This window comes from Bactrocera latifrons, unplaced genomic scaffold (genome assembly GCF_001853355.1).
Source record: "Bactrocera latifrons isolate USDA-ARS-PBARC rearing strain unplaced genomic scaffold, ASM185335v1 scaffold_68, whole genome shotgun sequence".
In the NCBI taxonomy this organism is placed as follows: domain Eukaryota; kingdom Metazoa; phylum Arthropoda; class Insecta; order Diptera; family Tephritidae; genus Bactrocera; species Bactrocera latifrons.
In genome coordinates this window covers 993,520-1,012,595 of record NW_017537356.1, presented here as the reverse complement: position 1 = coordinate 1,012,595, position 19,076 = coordinate 993,520, and the positions used below count along the sequence as shown (strand labels likewise).

The window sequence follows — 19,076 nt, the reverse complement described above, 5'->3', positions numbered from 1 at the left end:
CATGCCAGCACAATTTCAAAATATTTGCCTCTGATTTAGTGATGAAGCAATGCGCCTCTCAGCCACGTAATTTGACACTCTTCGCGCCCAAAACGCGTTCGTTTTTATTGTAATTATTTTTAAGCGCTTCTCTGCTATCGCCTGAAGTCCCACATCACGTTACACATTTAACGCTTATCATTATATACAAGTTGACGACTGTGTGGCCACGGCGTCGCGTCTTTGGTGCGTATCGTGATTTTATTGGCAGCCGTAAATAATTTGCTTAGCATAATTTATCGTGTTATTACAAGACACCAGAACATTTACCGGCGCAAAACCTACCGCTTTCTGCCGCTACAACAACAACAACATCGCACCGCTTCTCCACTGACCAGCGCGATCTCCACCATCCAGCACCAATTAAATAAATTCATACTACCGTCACTCGCCATCATGCACGCACTTTGCTGCGATGCGTTATCAGCGCGCTCACCTGGCGGCGACCAGTCAGTGGGCCTGTCGCTTCGTTGCGTTTTCCTCTGGCTGTAGCAGGAAGTTTTGTGTCTTATTTCTGGATAAATCAAAGCTCTATGGATAATCGCGTTCGTAATGAAACCACAAGTGTCTCTGTGCACTGTTGCCGCTCATGCATCATCGCTTAATAAGACGGTAATGCCATGTGGGGAATGCAAGAAATCGTGTTGTCATCTGTAAAAAACGACGTGCAGAATATAAGCGATAGCAAAAAGTAGACAAAACTGGTCCGAAGTGTTATCAAATAGTAATTAGTATGAAGTTTATCTCGAGGTTCCTAACCCAACGCAAATAAAACTACATATGAATTCAACAGCAGAGCTTTTCACTTTACAGTTTCGTGTGCTTTCGATAACGCGTGCTGAAGCTTTGCCGGATATTGTTGTGTGCTTTGGCTTGAGCGAGCGCTTATCTATTGCTAGGCGCTGGTCGGCAACTTTCTGATCGTATCGTGTTTTTCCTGCAGATGTCGCGTGGACGTGGCGCGCTAGTAGAAGTACAGCAGCAAACTGCATGAAGAGATGGCGTCTTAAAAAAAGTTATATATATATAGAACAGACCTGAGCACCCAGTGTTAATAGTGGTGATCTTTAGTCTTTTTTTTTTTTAATTGGGCATACAATATGTTTGTGGAAGCGGCTTAGTTTGGATTATTGAATTAGGTAGCAAAGTGTGCTAAATATCAGGACTACGAGGGTTTCGTAAGACTGAGTTTCAAACATCTCGACAGTCTTACCTTCAACGAACCAGGATTCACAGCAGAAACTGACATTAGTCGTCTCCACAAATTGGTGAAAGGCTCAAAGCGCCTTGTCGGTTTGTAAGAGTCTTATGATTTATTTGTCCGAAAAATAATAAGACTGATTTTCTTCCTCCGCCTTCCTAGCTAACGAACGAGCAGCTGGTCAGTTGCCTCCGAGCACCTGGAGAGTCGGGACAAACATTTTCGCGCGACGTGTTTCTGTGAATGGTGTAAGCCGAAAATGCAGCGTTCGTTAGAGCCAAGGTACGCGATTAAATTTTGTGTTAAACTCGGTAAATCTGCGACAGAAACGTTTGATATGATCAAGCTGACTTGTCCATATGTTGCTTTAGCAAGAAGTGGTGTGTTTTAACCATAACCTATAAAATATATATACATAAATGAACAGCCTGACAAACTGAGTCGATTTGACCATGTCCTGTCCATCTGTCTGTGTACATGCTCTCAGTTTTTGAGATATCGTCTTTTTCTCATCAAGAAGCTGCTCGTTTCTCGGAACGGCCGAATTCGGAGCTCTATAGCCTATAGCCGCCATGCAAACTGATTGATCAGAATCAAGTGCTTGTACGGAAAATTTTTTCATCTGGCAAGGAGGTAAGATAGCTTCGGTGCAACATTAGTTAACGTTTTTTCTGGTTTTGCATTTAGAAGCCATGACTTGCTACTTACGCCATTGACAATATTCTCAAACCACTCACTATCACTGGATAAATCTTCTTCCGCATCGTCATCGACTATTCGACGTGTTAATCGCATATAAGGAAATATTTTTTAGGCATTTTCACTTGGATTAATCAGCAAGCGATGAATTTATCTAAAGTCGCGCGCGCAGTTTACTTAGCTGAGTTCGTCAAACCAGTTCAAGCTTCATGTGGGCATAGCGTGACGTCACAGATACGTCAATGGCCCACAAAATTTAAGCTGCAAACACACACACATAACTAACTTAAATATATATTACTTACTTATATACATATATAGACATATATTTGTGGGAGCGTGTGTGAGAGCAGACTGCTCAGCACGTAGACCGCCTTCCGTGGCTGCTGTCTTGTCGGCTTGACACGGCTGTTTATGCTAACTTTGTTATTGTTGGCTGTCAACTAACTGTAATTTCATAATTATAATCCAATCGTTTAATTGTTTGTGTTTCTTTTGTGTCTAGACGGCCAAAGGCCAAATACTTTTGATGTAATTCAAAAGTTAAACTTTTTTCTCGCACAAAAGAAAAGTAATAGACCGCAGAGAAATGTTGGCCAAAAAAAGTAAGTTTACGTCAAATTTCGTCAAACTCGTTTTGGTGGAAAATAAAAATAAGAAACACAAGACCCTGCTTGAATTTTTCATATAAATTTTGAGGTTATGTGAAAAAAGTTATAGATCTTTTCATTACCTAAAACATTGCCACTATTGCCAGAAATCGAGATAAATCCATTTTGACTTTTAAAAATTCAACCACGCCCCTTTCTTCTATTTCCCGAACGCGGTCCGTCTGTAAATTATTTTTCCTTTCAAATATACAACACAAACGCGCGCGTACACAACAACAAAACGCGAGAAGCTTAATTTGAAGTCACCGAATTAGTCGACTCGCGGTGTTAGCGGTAAATGTCGCTAGGTAACATACAGTTTCAGCTCAGCTCCAGCTATCGTTTGACGTCACTGCACATGGGTCGTGTGGCCCCCACTGTCGCCCCTGTCCAGGCGCAGCCATTAGCCGATGAATATTGTAGATTAGCGGCTTTGCTAAACGAGCGTTTCTATTTGCTCTCTGGTTAGCATGCTGTGTCTGTTACCGTTTTTGCTGCTGTTGTTGTTCTGATGTTTGTTGTTTCATTTTATGCCATTATCAGCTTGTATACACAGACATATGGAAACGAATTGCCAAATGTTTTGAATTGAATAATTTGGAATTAAATCGCTAAATTATAATCTAAAGGGATTTCGGCAGCTTTTAGCTGGCTGGGGAAGCTATTAATGTGTACTGTATGAAAATCAAGGAATTCTGAAATGATACTAACACTTTGCACTGTATATGCGGGGTATTGTTGGGCTCTGTCAACAGTCATTGAGTTGACCTTTGGTGATATGCTCTCTCCACACTATGATGACATGCACATGCCTTACTAAATTAAATATAGTCAGAATGGTGGCCGACATGCTTTATATCAACGTATCCAATGCGATATCATCTCTTCATATATAAAAGTTACGTGTCACACATATTCAAAATTTATTATTTTTCTCAACCCGTTGCTGCTTTTCTTTGGCTTCTCTCTAGTTTTTTGTTTTTGTGTGGTGAATTTGTGGTGGGCACTGTTGTTGTCAAATAAGACTTATATAACCGACAGCACTTTTTATTGTTCTATTTGTGTAAGTAATAATTAATTTGATATTTTATGGTTGTTCATAAGATAAACAATTGCCGTAACGAAAGCTAAAAAACGATCAAACCGAAAAAACAGCGAACATGCGGCGATTGAAGCACGCTGTGGTGCGCTGCGGTTTTATTGCCTTTGCAATAGAGTCTTGTGCCGCCAATACTGAAAAATACTCGATAAACACAGTGGAACTAAGATTTCTATGTCGAACGATGCGAACAGTTTGATAAGTTGCTCGACTGCGGTTCTAAAATTATGTTCAGTTTTTCAATCAGAAAGTTTCCGCAATGTTGGCAGTAACGTTTTTTTTCTGAGCAGTCTAGCTTCTGTATCACTTCTATTTTTTTAGACCCTGATTACGCAATTTGGTTACCACACAACTCAACTTGGCCTGTAAAATTAACATCATTAACAGTGCATCTGAGCCTAAAAATATTTATTATTACATTGAAGCTTTGCTCTCAGGAGCTTTAAAATCTTAGTGATTGTTAAAAAGAAGTATGGCTTAAGGAGCTTCTAAATAAGCTTAGTTTTCCTTTATTCATTATTACATTGGAGCTTTGCGCTCAGGAGCTTTAAAAGCTGAGTGATTGTCATAAATAAGAGTGGCTTAAAGAGCTTTCAAGTGAGCTCAGTTTTCCTACATATCAAAACTGCCATTCTAAAGGTAATTGTTTTTTTCATCATCAAAAGCTTTTTTTTACTTTTACTCGCATATTCGTGACGCATTTCTTTCGTTATTTTTCAAGTTAAATGCTTGTGTAGCAGCTTACATCCCAGCTACGCATTAGCGTCAATCAGCTTAGGTGTTAAAACTCTTTTTATTTTATTCCGCGCTATTATTCTAAGCAATTATTGGCTTGCTAATGAACAGACCTAGAATTATGGCAAATTTATTTTTCTCATAACTATAAATAAAATTTCAAATTTATCAGTCAACTGTTAAATTTAATTTCCTTAAAAAAATCGCACAATATCGCAAAGGAAATAAACAAACAGCCAAAGCAAAATAAACATTTTGAGCGGCGTACAACAGAAAGTTTAATGCAGCGCAACAGAAAATCACTCAACAAACGAAATTAATTAAAATCGGTAATGCACCCAAATCCAAACACAACGCCACATTGGGCGTCTGCATCGCACTCTTCTGGCGCTCAACTCAGTAATTCCAAAAAATTGAACAACACATCGCTTGCGTTTGTTGTTACAAAAGCGCAGTTCAAAGGGCGCCCATCAAGTGCAGCTCCGCGTTAATATGCGCCCTCATTTCGCTCGCGATGCGGGCGTTAGTTTTTCTTGCTCCATTTCGGATTATCGCAATGCAATATGTCATATATATACATTATTATCACTCCATCAGCTGTCGGAGTACGCGCGCACTTTTAAGCATGCCTCTCTTCACTGGCTGAGTAATAAGAGTGTCTTTAGCTCAAGACGCGCTGTGCTCGTAATTTCTACAAAACGCGATCTTGTCAATTTTGCCGCCGTTCTTAGCGCTACTACCAATGAACACAGCGGTTTTTATTTTACACTTTATTTTGCCTCATGGATGTGGCGCGCTCATAACTTCTTCACCGCTAGCGCTGTGAGTTGAATACGTCTGAACTAAACTCCGCTGCGCTCAGCGTCAACACATGCCGCGCCACACTTGGGCACTGCCGCCGTCCAGAAACGCGCCGTTTGGCTTAATTCAGTTCAGTTAAGTCGAAGCCATACGTTTGCGCTACTGTCAGTTGAATTTCTACACGCAAAGCGTTCGCGTGGTTAAAGCGGTGCATAGCATTGACGGTTCGGCGGTTCATGAGCGTTTAGACAGTTATCACACTATCGTTACTTTCGTCTGGCGTTTGCTGCGCGCAGGCATTGGCAGGCACGAAATCGAGCATAACGCATTTTTGACATCTCGGCAATTGTCCGCCCGTCAATGCCAAGGCGGACGTCGAAGAGTTGACCGAATTTCGCTTACGTTTCCGCACAGTTTTGATTTAATTTCGCTTTTCTGTTTTGTTCCGTGTTATTGTTTTCGCTGTTGTTTTATGAAAGCCCAATGTGACCCTGTTGTGGCATTGTCGTTGGCGCGTCGGTGAAACTTGCTAAAGTTATCAGAATTCCAAAAAGGAACTGGGGAGTAAAACGCAGCCAACTACGTAATATTACGAATAAACGCGAAGTAAAATGCGAAGGTGTAAGAGCAAAGTTGAAAAAAGAAAAAAAACTGTTGAAAAACAAATCTGAAATTCGTGTGAAGCGAAGAAAAAGTGAAAACAAGGTGAAATTTGCATTACAATCTCGTCGATGTATTTGTGTTTTGATTAAAAATCGTTACAATGCCATCATTTATTTCATAAAAAGAAATTATTTTGTGTTTTAAATACGCTTTAGAAGTTTCTAATATTTAAATCAACAGTTTTGTTCTAAAATTCTTATCATTCTTATATAATTAACAGCTTAGCCGTTAGAAAACTAGATAAAATAGCCTGGTACTAAAGTAAGCACTGCTTCATACTTCTCTAGAGTTCCCTCCTCTCTAACAAATTGTTCAGTTCAAAGAAAGTAGAGAGAAAAACAAGGGAGGACTTCTGTTTGTTCACAGTAAGGTTCCATTTCAAGCTTTGAGAGCAGTCTTAATTACATGTTATTAAACAAACGATCAATAAGGGGTGTCTAATGAAGCCTTTTGTGTTCGATTGCGTACCCAAAATGAGGTAGTATTGACTGGGCAGGATGGTTTTAATGTATGTTTCGAAGCAGACGTGATCTTTTTAATGTTGCTAACTGATTTTAATTCGAACTGTTCGTTTGAAGGGATATCTTCTCCCCCATTTTACTATCTTTATTATTCGTCTCATTTTTTATTTAGAATATCCTTCAATTTAGAATGAACTCGATTAAACTGGGCCCAGATTTTTTACTAAGTTGTTCTGTCCTTTCTTCATTTCGCAAAGTGGCGCCAATGGGAGATTCCAAGGCAAGACAGGTCCTTCTCCACCTGGTCTTTCCAACGGTCTGTTGACAACAGTTATTCTCCGTTGTATCAAACGTAATTAATAAAAACTATCTACGACTTCGAAGTTATGACTGTCAACAGTCACGTGAGAGCCAAGTGTAATTACCATCTATATTTAAAAAAAAATCCCCTTGTTTTTTTATATTAAATATTTTTCGTTAGTCACTGAATGACGTTTGACAGACACGCGGGGCTTATCATACAAATTTTTACTCTGAAATTAAGTTTAAAAAAATAGCAAGTTTTTGTTTTCTCTTTCAATTGTACTGTTTTTCAATATTTCTTTGACCTTTGAAATAATTTGTGTTCGAGCTTATAGAAATTTCTTATGAAGTTTATTTTTAAATTATTCATAAAAATGCTCATTATTACTCTAACTCTAAATATTATATACATATATACACTATATTCTGCTTGTCAAAGTGCACTTTGGCAGCTTTCAAGCCTTAAGCGTGGCTTTTGTCAAAAGAAAAAATATACCAAATTAATTTGAAAATTTTTATTTTCGAAAATAATTATGGCGAACAGCTTCCGAGGCTGCGTAAAATGAAAATTAGACATTTTTAAATGGAGTTTTTTCTATAAATTGTCGTTATTTAACACAATTACGCTTGAGTTTCCACTGCACTCATAAAGCGCACTCTTTCCAGCACCGAGTCAGCGCCTCGAACGCAAAGCGGCACGGCCGGTCACTGCCATCAGCGCCAAATATGAAAAGTGACAGCTTTCAAAGGTTGTTTTACATGATTTTGGTTTGGAGCTGATTACTTCGGTAACACCTACTTGAACACATGGCCGACCGCGTGTGTAATTAAATGCCCACACGGTAGTGTTACGCTCCTGTGCGCATGTGTGTGATATGCGTGTGTTTAATTGCTTGCAGCCGGCACTCGTAAGTGAGAGTTTTCAGTGAAAAAATGAAAAAAATTTAATAAATGCAATTTACATCTCACTCAGATCGAGAAAGGCGGCGAACAGTCACTGCAAAAAATGTGTTAATCAATTAATGTACAATACAACAACAGCTATAGTTGGCCGCTCGCCTTAATGAGTGTCAATTAAAACGGAAATTGTTCGCACAAAACAAAGAAGAAATTTGAAAAGTGTAGAGACAAAAGAAAACAACACAGTCGATTTTAAATACTTTACAAACATGGCGGTAATTAGAAAACAAAATAAGCAAACCCTGTCGAAAATTGAAGGTTTGCGTGCAAAGTTTAGCGACATGGAAAACATACCTACTTGTATCAAGGCAACCCGATTAGTGTGAAAATAAAATATATTATATTTTGAAAGTCAGCTTTCTTACAGGGCATGCCTTTGCCACATTTTTGTTGTTGAAGCTTTCAAGTGGGCATCAATTGTACACATACTTCCCATTTATGTTGCCAACTTTGCTGTGTATTTTGCTGCGTAATAACGCACGCATCTGTTTCGTATCGTCTCTCAGTTGCACTTGTACTGCGTCGCGCACACCTTCTTGGTGGTGCTTCTACGCTTGCTCATCAAGCACAGTGGGTGTTCACAATATACTAGGTATAGCATACGCACTCTACAAAGCTGTAAAAACACACATATTTAGTAAATAACACAACATAACAATAAAAACAAAAAAACAAATTCCATAATTTTGCCGATCAACGGCCGATCTATGCTTTCGCTCTTGTAGCAAGCTGTTTCGTGGTAGAGTTGTCTGTGGGCAAAAAATTTATGTTTTGAAACATTTTGGGCAATATGTGCTAATTGCTGAGTTTAAAGGAATGGATTCTGAAATAAAACGATTTTTGAGTAAATGGAAATGCAACTCTGCTTCCATTATATACCATTTCTCTCCCAAGATCCTCCTTCAATGCCCTTAAAATATACCCTGTTAAGTTTGTTGCGATGTTTGTAACAGCCAGAAGGAAAGGTAGGAGATAGGATATAAAATGTATATCTAAATGAGCAACGTGACGAGTTGAGTTTAGCCATGTCTGTCCGTCTGCCTGTCTATCTGTCTATATTTTTCCAATTATTATTTACTAATTGTTGAAATTGTATATCAGATTCGTTAAGGAAAACTCCTGCCTTTGCCACTTCGTCTGCTTTTTCGTTGCCGAAAATGTTCTTGTGGTCGGGAACCGAGTTTAACGTTTTTTCTTGCATTAATAAACATTTTGGTGAAATCTGCTGCCATTTGCTTGTTTAGTTTTATCGCTTTGATGTATCGACTTCCACTTATTCTGTACACATTTTGGCGAATGAGTTGTTGTAATTATATGCTCCCACCTTGTTGTGCCAACAAAAGCGATCTCGTTGTAGAGAAAGACAGTTCGGTACACACATAAATGAAGGTACACCCAATTCCCATTTCGATTTCGAAATTATGTAGTTTTGTATGGCCATCAATACTTTTGGTTTTATCTATCCACGCCCATTGGCTTGGCGCAATTGATTTACCCGTTGGAATGTGCCAGCGAGCATGGAAATTCACTTTGTTCTAAATTTACTTTTATTGAAATATATGGATATCATAAACTTCAGCAATAAAATATATTTAAATATGTAAGCGTGTTATTTGGTTCTATAAATAATGAGGTAATAGTGGAAATATTTTGACGGGCTTAGCGAAATGACCACTCCCTTTTATTTACGATAAAGCAAAATTATGGTAATTTTGCAATGAACTTTTATTGAAATTCGCTGACAGAATTGTTGATTTTTGAAGAGTTCATGGTCATTTCGTACAGGAAAATGCTATGAAGCCTCAGTTATGGTTAGATGAAATTCTGTTCTGTGAACGACATGGAAATATTGGGTAGTCTTCACGAAAAAACTTGTTCGACTATCCAAAATTATGCACACATGTGGTTATGAGAGAACCGAGGTTACCTTCGTATCTAACCAAATAATAGCACTCTTCAATGTAATAGCTTTCTATCTGACTGTTCTCCGGACAATGGGGTAATATCACATTTTCGACCATCTTATATGCAAAAGCTTTCTCAATATCTAGACTATCCTAATGCTTTTTATGCACTTTTGGACCGATATACTTTCTAAAGATTCTGTGAGTGCTCCCTTACCCTCACTTTTACTGAGCGCGCTGTCATTGGGAGAGATTGAGAGAGAGACTGAGCTCCTGACATGACGATAAGTCGTTTCTAACAAGAATGCCTTTCAAATTAGCATTCCAGCGCAATAAAAAATCTATACGATGCGGTCTGAACGTACATTGTATATTGCTCTTCGTTATAAGCTCATTCAAGTGTGAAATGACGTGCTAACTTCGGGTGTGTAGTCCCACTTTTCTATGCACTTTGAATACTGATTGGCAAAATCGCTGATAACTGGAATACACATTTCTAGGCAAACACAATACATGAGCACATGCATGTGTGTGAGTGTGCGCATGAGCGCCTATGTCATTTTAAATGCAAAATAAATACTCGAACGCGGCGAAGCGACCTCCCCGGATGGGTTCAATTAAAGTGATCCGATCGTTGGCTTGTTGATCCGACAAACGCTATCTACATATACATCTACAACAATTACAGCTACCTTGTTGTGATTGTTGCTGTGTCAAAGTGTTTATTTACGTCAGATGCAAGCGTTCTCACACCAAAAATGTAGAAAAAAGGTTCAGCTGTAATTAAAAATACTCGTTCACACCTACACACCTACATATATATGTTCGTATGTGTGTGTGTGGACTTATCCAGAGATAGTGTATAAATTTCTATTAAATTGCGGCAAGGGAACTAGGCGTGACTATTACAAAAACACCACAGACCATTGGCGGCAACATGTGCTTTCTACACATGACCACAGTCGTATTCAAAAATATGCAGACCAACACAAGGAGATTTAAAATTGAAATTCATTCTAATGCTTTGTAGTTGTTCCTGTTGCAATTATCTGCGGCATTCAAGCGCCGCAGTGCGTTAAGCTTTGCAGGTATAATGAAAAAACAATTAATGCATACTGATTCATTATACTTACTTAGATACCTATGAGAGTAAGCATGCACTTGCTGACGTAGAAGTCTTGATTAATTGAATAAAAAATGGGTGACATAATATGCCGAGACAGCCACTGAAGCGTAAATATTTTTAATATTTATAAATTGGCTTTAAATTCACTTAATCAAATCGCGTGTCTCATCTATTGCTTCATATTGTTAGGCTTCACAACTTGAGATTTTGGGATCTAATAGTTGCCCACAGCTAATGGATACATACACAACTATAATTTAGAGGAGGCTCTGGAGATTATGCTCGACTTTCGTCTAATATACGTACAAGTGAGGTATGAGGCTTACGGGCATGTAGTCGTCACTACGGACATGGTGTCATAGTCGACCTTGTTAATGGACTTTAGTTAAGCTGGCAATGCGACCGAGAAAAGCAGATCCACGAAGAACTATACACTTCGTTTTCATTCCCCTGTAGAGAAGATTGGACTAATAATTCTGTAATCGACAGTTCCAACGGTGAAATCTACATTTTCACTGACGGATCGAAGGGTGAAACAGGAACCAATACGTTAGGTTATGAAGTCAGACAATGGATCTTTGGTAGGTGGCTCGGTTATTATAACCTGTGTAGCCGGTCATATAGGTATAGAAGAAAATGAAAAGGCTGACACGCTCGGTACCAGATAGAGACACAATTCACCTAAGCTGCCCTAGGCCATTCAGCTCTTTCAATGCTTGTTTGGGGCAAATTTACTTAGGGGCAGTGTCGATGATGGACAGACCAAACCCAACATTGTAGATCCCACCCTCAGAAAATAGGAAGAGTGGATACAGATGATGAGATGCTGGCATATTTTCCACTGCTCTTAATAATTCAATACTTACTATGGGCGTATAGATGGCTAAGTGCGGCCTGCTGATGTTCGGCACTCATACGTTTTCCTTCTAAACCAACCAACCAACCAATTTATTTTAGATGCGGCCTAGAAGTCGGAGTAAACTTGTTTTGATGAAAAGCGGGGGTAAACCTAGACGGAGACGCAGGCTTAGGCCTAATTTAAAATATATACTCTCACACGTGTGTAACCAAACTTCCAGCATTTTTATGCCCAACAGTGTGCGTCATGACGTACCCTCACCCACCCTCACTTCAAATGGTCGTATAAAATCTGGTAAAATTACAGTTGCAGCAATGCTCAGCTTCTTTGTTGCTGTGATTTGGGGTTTAAATACAATATTTGCTGCAGCACATCTGCATTGCAACTCGTGCATGAAAAGCTTCGAAATACTATCACTTCGTCTACCGTCCCCCTCTTCTCCACAGTATTTGTGTGTGTTTGTTTTTGTATGTTTACGAATTCGCTCATTGGCTGGTGTCACTCAAAAAGCGTTAAATTTGCATTGCAAATTAAATGACACAACCGAATTGTTGCTGCTATTACGTCTGTACGCTAAGCGCTTCTTTCTTTTCTGCGCATCTCGCCGCTTTTGTTTAACATTTTTTGAGAACGCTTCTTCTTCGTGTTTTTTCAACATATTAGCAGCTCAATGCCAGCAACTGGCGAAAATGACGCAAAATGTGCAATTTCTTATGTGTCTTTTTCTTCTTCCTCACTTTTTTATGATTATTTTATTGCTATTAGTTAGCACTTTATTTGCTGTATAATATAAGCGCATAATTAGTGAGAGCATTTCCTAATCGAATAATAATTTAATGTGATGAACAAGCAATTACCAAACGTCATTTATAGGCACGGTCAACTAGGGAAATTTGCTGCTGCTGCTTTCGGCGGAACTGATTAGCGAAAACGAATACAACGAATTGGCTTTGACTATGTGAATTGACCCGTCGAAAAAACACGTTTCCTACGAAGACTAGGTAGACGCAAGAACATAAACATCAACACCTGTCTTTTATGCTTTTTTGATGAAATAAGCTAAGAATTCTTTCGTGATAATAGACAAAATTACGGAAAGTTTCTTGATATTCTCCAAATAACCGATATATAATTATATTAGCTGTCACTGTCTTAAAAAATTCTTATCCAAACATTTTTATTGTTGCCGTGCTGCAATAGTCCGACACATATTAATGTCTTCGCGGTACCGCAAATGTATGGGGATATTGAGAGTTGACGAGCAAAGTGTTTCCAACAGAATCCATCACGTTTGTTATTAATCACTCGAATCACTTTCTCAATCCTCTTTTGGCGCCAATTGTCAGTTATGACATATACGCTGCCATTTCTGGACCTTATAATACTTTTTTATGTTCTTATTATTACTGCGACGTGAGGCAATACGGCAGGTAATGGTGTTTAGAACATTAAATTAATATCGTTCCGAGAAATCTATAAATAACTAATAAATTACGTCTTAAGTAGCTTGCCGCAAATATGGAGCCTTAACGCAACATTAGCAGCCGGTTGATTCCACTTGGGTGGCGATTTAACTGCGGCTACGGCTATGTCATCGAAGATAAAGACAAGAATGAAAACTACTTGCGAAAAGCTGAATTGAAAGTGCTTCTCATTGCGTGGTTGAGCGCTGTGTGTGTGTTTCGGCTAAGTGAGTTCGGCCGAGATTTTGACGAAATGCCAACGAATTCTGGCGATCGACACGCGCAGCAACGCTTTGGCTATACGTTAAAAGCGCAATTTCCTATGAAATTGCTGCGTTATTTCGTTTTTTTTTTATATTTTTTTTTCTCCTCTGCTTGCATCGCTTTTTGGCAAGACGAGTTGTGGCTAACCGTTGTAGCATTGCTTGTTGTACAAACCTCGTCAGCGCACCTCGGGTGATAAAATATTAGTGTTGCGCTTGGCATGTGGATGACTTGGCCGCTGCAGGCCAAAAAAGGCCAAATCGTGTAATATTTTTCGGTATTCGAAAATTTAATATTTTTACGATGTTGCAATCTGCTGCACGCGCTCCACCTTCTGCTCTTGCCATGACGTACGCACGTTCGAATTGCTAATGCGCTTTATGAAGTTGTTAACGGTAAATACTTTGTGTATGCGCTGCTAATTGCCAAGTGGAGACTTAGTTTGCTTAAAGCCGGCAAGGTTTTGACGTAATGCAATAACTGGTGGATGGGAGATCACTTGGAGATCGCACATTTTGTTGGGGTCTAGTAACATCAAGAGTGTTAAATCTTATTCAAATATGTATATTTCTTTCATGATATTCTGTCCGTTAAGTGTTTTTGTTAATTATTACAAGATCAAACTTAATTGCGTCCGTTTTAATGTCATGCAAAAAATGAGTCCCTCGAACACCTGATACTTACATTCGAGTGATCAAGCCTTATATCAGATAGTCTTTTCATTTCAGAAAGAGGTGGGGGGCCAAACAAGGATCTCTTGATCACTAGTGTGGCTTCAGCGCTAAAGTCTGCGTTAAAAAGCAATTTACTAATGTGATTGTTCAGTGCTATTTGTGCCTTGTCGGACGGAATATTTTTGCAGGCCTATTGAAAATGTCTTATCGTGCTTCCATTGAGCCACTGGAAACATAAAAAAATTTATTTAGGTATAAAAGTTATTTACGTTTACTTTAGGTTGAGAATTCCCCGAGTTTTTTCTCGATGAAAAGAATTTTTGAATAAACAGTTGCATTGAAAATATAAAAATCCCGTGGTTGAGTAATAAAAAATACAGCTGCGAATTCCGTAAATATTTCAGATTCCATCAAAAACGCTTCGCCAGAGCAATGCAATAATACAGTGTAATAAAATGATTAATACGCGATGAACTGACAACTTGTCGTAGCTCAATTGAAACTCGTGGTGAAACATATTTTCCAATACAAAGCGAGAGTAATTTGTCTAATAGTGAAAAAGTGAAGTGAGACCAGCGAACGTGAAAGCGAGACAGTTTCGCTGTGCTTGTGTTTGTGTATGTGACAATGTCTTTGTGCGCTTATCCGCAAGTACGCATTTACGAAGATTTCGATAAAATGAGCGCCAAAGAGGTCTACTACAACGAAGCCGGCAACAAGGTCACCGTGAAGCTGCTGCACTTCCCCGATGTACCGCCTGAGGAAGTGGATAATATGAAATTCGATGATGACGCCGATTACGACGAAGAAGCTGTCGAGGCAGTTGAAATGGCAGCACACACCAATTGCAAGCAGTGTTGCATACACAAGGTCGTCGGTAGCGCCAGCTCGTCTTTGGTGAATGGCATGCCACGAGTGAAAAGTTCCAAAGCTGCTGCAGAAGATGACGACCTTGAGGAGGAGGAAGATAACGACCCCGAAGAGGATGAGGTTGATGAGACAGGCAGATTATATGACGAGACCGCTGAACGTGAAGAAGATGAGCTGTTACGTCCACACTCACCGGCACTACCCATGACCACACATTCGTATCCACATCCCGTGCATCAGCATCATAGTCACTCTGTGGCAGCTAAGAAAATCTTTCGCAAGAAATCCACCGGTAGTCAGACGCATGCGCGCAAATGCAGTCTCGCCTTTGCACAGGCACATGGGCTGCCGGTCAGTGTGCCGCCCACTATTATGGTGCCGCCACGCGCGCCCGCCTCCAATGAGCTCAGGGACTGTGCGCTGCGCCGCCACTTGCAACTGCAGCGCCGTTCGCCATCACCGCAGCAAAATCTTTGTCCCGGCTATACGCAGTACTCCAAGTCATTTCTGGAAGTGCCGCTGCCACGTGACTATGGTTATGCGTCCAGCGACGATTTGAGCTCCGAATGGGATTCCGATGTGCCAACGATGTCAGCGAGCCGCGGACAGACGCAAACGAAAAAGGTGAGTGTCTTCAGACATGCTGTTAAAAGGGAGGATTTCTTAACTGGTGCCGACCTTCCTCGTCGTAGTGACTCAGCAAGCTTTTCGCTTCGATGGCTGTAGCTTTGCGCACCCTGGTAATTGTTCTTATATTGTGATCACGATGTTTGTCCTAATATGCGGATGTAGATCAGCTTTTTTGTGGTGTGATTTGATTTACCATTCCAGCTTGGAATTCATATTTTTGGCATAGCTTTATTTGTCTGCATTTACTTAGTCTCGACTATAACTCCGTAGTTGCAATCAATTAGTCATTAAAATTCAAATTATTCTAAAAATAAATCGCATTATAGAAGTGTTGATATATGTATTAACCAACATTTTGCCACGCGCCTTTATAAATTCCATTTTTCAATGACATTGTCCCAGTAATGCCCGCCGACTTCTGTTTGCGCTGAGGTACTGTCTTCTTTTCGCCGCGTCCAACTGCTCATTTATATAGGTTGTTGCGGACGGCGCATGAATTAAAGATCAGTGGGCGTGCTGTGTGAAATTCCTGAGTAGAATACCGTGGCGAATTTCAAATACAATTCAGTTTTTGTTTTTATAATTTTACGAGCGTTCTGTGGCCGCACAGCGTGTAGCGGCTAGTTTGCATGAGAAAAGGCGTAAAATATGCGAGGTAAATCTATAAGCTTTTATAATGATGTTATCACAGTTGTGTGAAATAATTTTGTAGAACAGGAAATTTATACTTTTTGGACCTGAGAATAATCCACAATTCTTCCTTTAGAATTTGTGTATCTCTTTCCATGCCAAATTCGACCATTTTGTTAGAATCTAAAATAGCTTTATCACCGTCCAATTCCAAACCGCTCACTAATTTGCTTATAGCCTTTTCGACCAAGAATTAATTACTCTATTCAGGCAACTGAGTGCGCCAACTCCTTTCTCCTCCGCCTCTCTCTTAGCATTCGTTTGAACATACCTTTCTCCCAAATATTTTGTTGTGACCCATATAAACTGCTGAGAGTCTTAGTACTTGACAACCTTTCACTGAATCGTGTGTTCGAAATCGGCTCGAAAGTATTCTATAACGAAGAAATCCTAATAGGCAGAGGCGGTTTCATGCTATGTGAATGCAAATTTGCGTCGCATCTCTTCCAAATGCATTCCGGATGCATCGTTATAATTATTATGATGTCTGTCCACTGTCGCTTACAGCTCACTCGAGTTGATAGTTGTGATAAAGACAACCCCATGTTATGACGCCTAAGCTGAAAAAATAGCAACAGGCACAACAACAAAAGCAGCAGACAATAACCGTGCAACACTGCACCACACAATGAGTCGGTTCCGTCACACTGGCGAAACGTGCTGGGCTCCACTGCGCTTGTGACATTCGTAGGTTGCTGGTGTACAATTACTTGGTGAAATGAGTACAAGTTTAGCACAAAAACAACAAATTAAAAGACTGAAAAAAAAGCGCATAATGATTTATTATGCGGATTAGACCAAAAACGGTAAATCGCGTGGTATGACGTACTTTAGACATTGTTTGGCCAAGAAAGTTGAGATACTCGTATTCAGCTCGTGAAATTGTGACATGAACAAATGATGAACGGATGCAGACTTCACGGTGATATCATGTTAGATGCCTACATTTGTAGAATGCTGAGCACTTGAGGTGCACGTGGCTGTTGCGCTGGACGAACATGTTATGAGCATGTTTGCGAATGAAAAACAGGGTGCTGGCATAGAAAAGTTACGAATATGAATTATGGTGCTCTTGAACCGAACGTTCGCTTAACTGTTTCACGTTTTAAGTGGTGCGTTTGTTTCGTATTCGAATATACCTGGTGCAAAAGTGAGGGAGAGTTGGGAAAAGCTTACGTAAAAGTTTAAATTAAGTTTCACTTGTCGTGTGTGTATATTAAAACTGTTGAAAAATATCATCTGTTTTCATAGCTCATCTTAATACCATGCTCCGAGCGACACCAAGTCACAAGATTTAGCGTAGATTTTATATTATATGGTCCCTTATCTCTATTCCACTAGATTTAGCTAGATTTCGCTATACAAATTACATGGAAAGCAAGTGAAAATGGCAGAAAATAGTATCAAAAAAGGGAGCAGTAGAGGAACATGGTATTAAGTTCCACTTATAAGTTTTCGAAGGTTTCAGAGATGATCCATATGTATTATATATATGTCGAAAATCAGTAAAATGGCGAACATTCGGCGCAATTTTGGCAAATATTTTCGAAAACACTCTCAGATTCACTTTAGCAAGGGGTTAGCGACCAGATTATCTAAATATCTTGAAACTGCGCAGCATTCGCAGTAAACTCTACACTCTTGCGCGCTCGGTGAGCTTGCTGTTGCTATCATACCTATGCAAACAGCGTTGTAAGCGCTCCTGTCAAACTGTTTCGCTCTTATTAACTCTGCCGCTAGAAACGTCAACGACGTCATTACAAACGTCAGGTGTTGGGTGTACCATCGTAGCGGTTCGCGTCGTTCATTAACCGTGCGCCAAGTAAACGTAATAAGTCAGTGATCAGTAGAGGAATGCGCGCTGCAGTTGGATATCCAGCGATGCAGCGATCCAGCGACCGCGCAGGTAGTAGGAGGAAAGCGACGGCGAGCGTTGCGCAGCAATGACTGGCGTAATATTCATAATAATTACAATAATGAATTATTTTTAATATTTTCTGCTGCTGGTTGCTGTTGTTGTTTGCCGTTTTAATATCTTTTCCACTGTTTTAAATAAACATATGCGCTGAGTTAAAAGCGCATGGGGCGGTTAGCTGCCAGGCGAGAGTTCGCTTGGTTGCTTGTTTAAAGTTTCATCCGCGTGTCTGCTGGTTAGTAGCTTTTCTCGAGCGTTTAGTGGCGCACTTGGCCAACGGATAACAGCGGTTCCGAAAATTAAAAGAGAAATAATATCGGAAAGTTTGTGATGTTCAAAACATCATCGCCTTTATTTTTTTGCTTTTCGAGTGAATAGGAAGTCCGCGCCTGTGTTTATCCTTTCGTTGTTTTGGTATTTGAATGCCTCAGCAGCGGCGTAACGGTTTCAGTCCTAAAATTCGTGCCTTCGTTTGCTTGCCATTTGTACGTGGTCGCTTGGGGCGTGGCAAAAATGTGTTAAACAAGTTGCTTTTAATTCAAGAATTTATATTATGTGGTCTATGCGAGACGACAGAGAAGTCTGAGGTGGGTCTATAAAATCTATGTGCTTTCGGTACGTGTTGATTCAATAAGCCAATATGGAGGGTATCATTATTTAGCTTACATATTTGCGTCTAATAAGGGTTGTCATTTGGAAATTGTACAAAATTTGTACGTAAACTTGCGTTCACGAAAAAAAAGCGTTGAAAAAACCTTGATGGAAAAAATATCTTCTGATATGAGGCTCATTTCTGACTTAATGGCTTCGTCAACAAAAAAAAAAAAAAAAATGTCGCTATTACGATATTAAATCGTGTGGTTCAGGGAACTCAATTGCATCTTGAAAAATTAACGGTGTGGTGCGGATTGTGGTATGGTGTCATCAATGGCCCTTTTTTCTTTCGAAGTATTTCACGTCTAAACAACATTAACAGGCTTCGTACAAAGTTTGACGACGCGGTAATTTCGAGAAATGGTCCAGTCAAATGAGAGCCCGGTCATCGTAAATTAACTGACATTTTGTTGAAA

At 39.7% G+C, this 19,076-nt stretch overlaps 1 protein-coding gene across 4 annotated transcripts in view; it reads left to right on the top strand.

The window, feature by feature from the left end:
* The window catches only part of LOC108975679 (inositol-trisphosphate 3-kinase A), a 62,879-nt gene that overhangs the window by 37,498 nt on the left and 6,305 nt on the right, over positions 1-19,076 (top strand). Inside the window, exons 1-2 of one of the 4 annotated variants that reach the window (XM_018944369.1) lie at positions 5,413-5,843; positions 14,306-15,395. The exons of 1 other annotated variant lie outside the window; for it this stretch is intronic. In XM_018944369.1, the coding sequence (XP_018799914.1) occupies positions 14,529-15,395 (867 nt within the window). In that variant the 5' untranslated portion in view covers positions 5,413-5,843; positions 14,306-14,528. Of the gene's footprint in view, positions 1-5,412; positions 5,930-14,181; positions 15,396-19,076 lie in introns of those variants that run through there. 2 more of the 4 variants (XM_018944367.1, XM_018944368.1) reach the window with 2 other exon arrangements.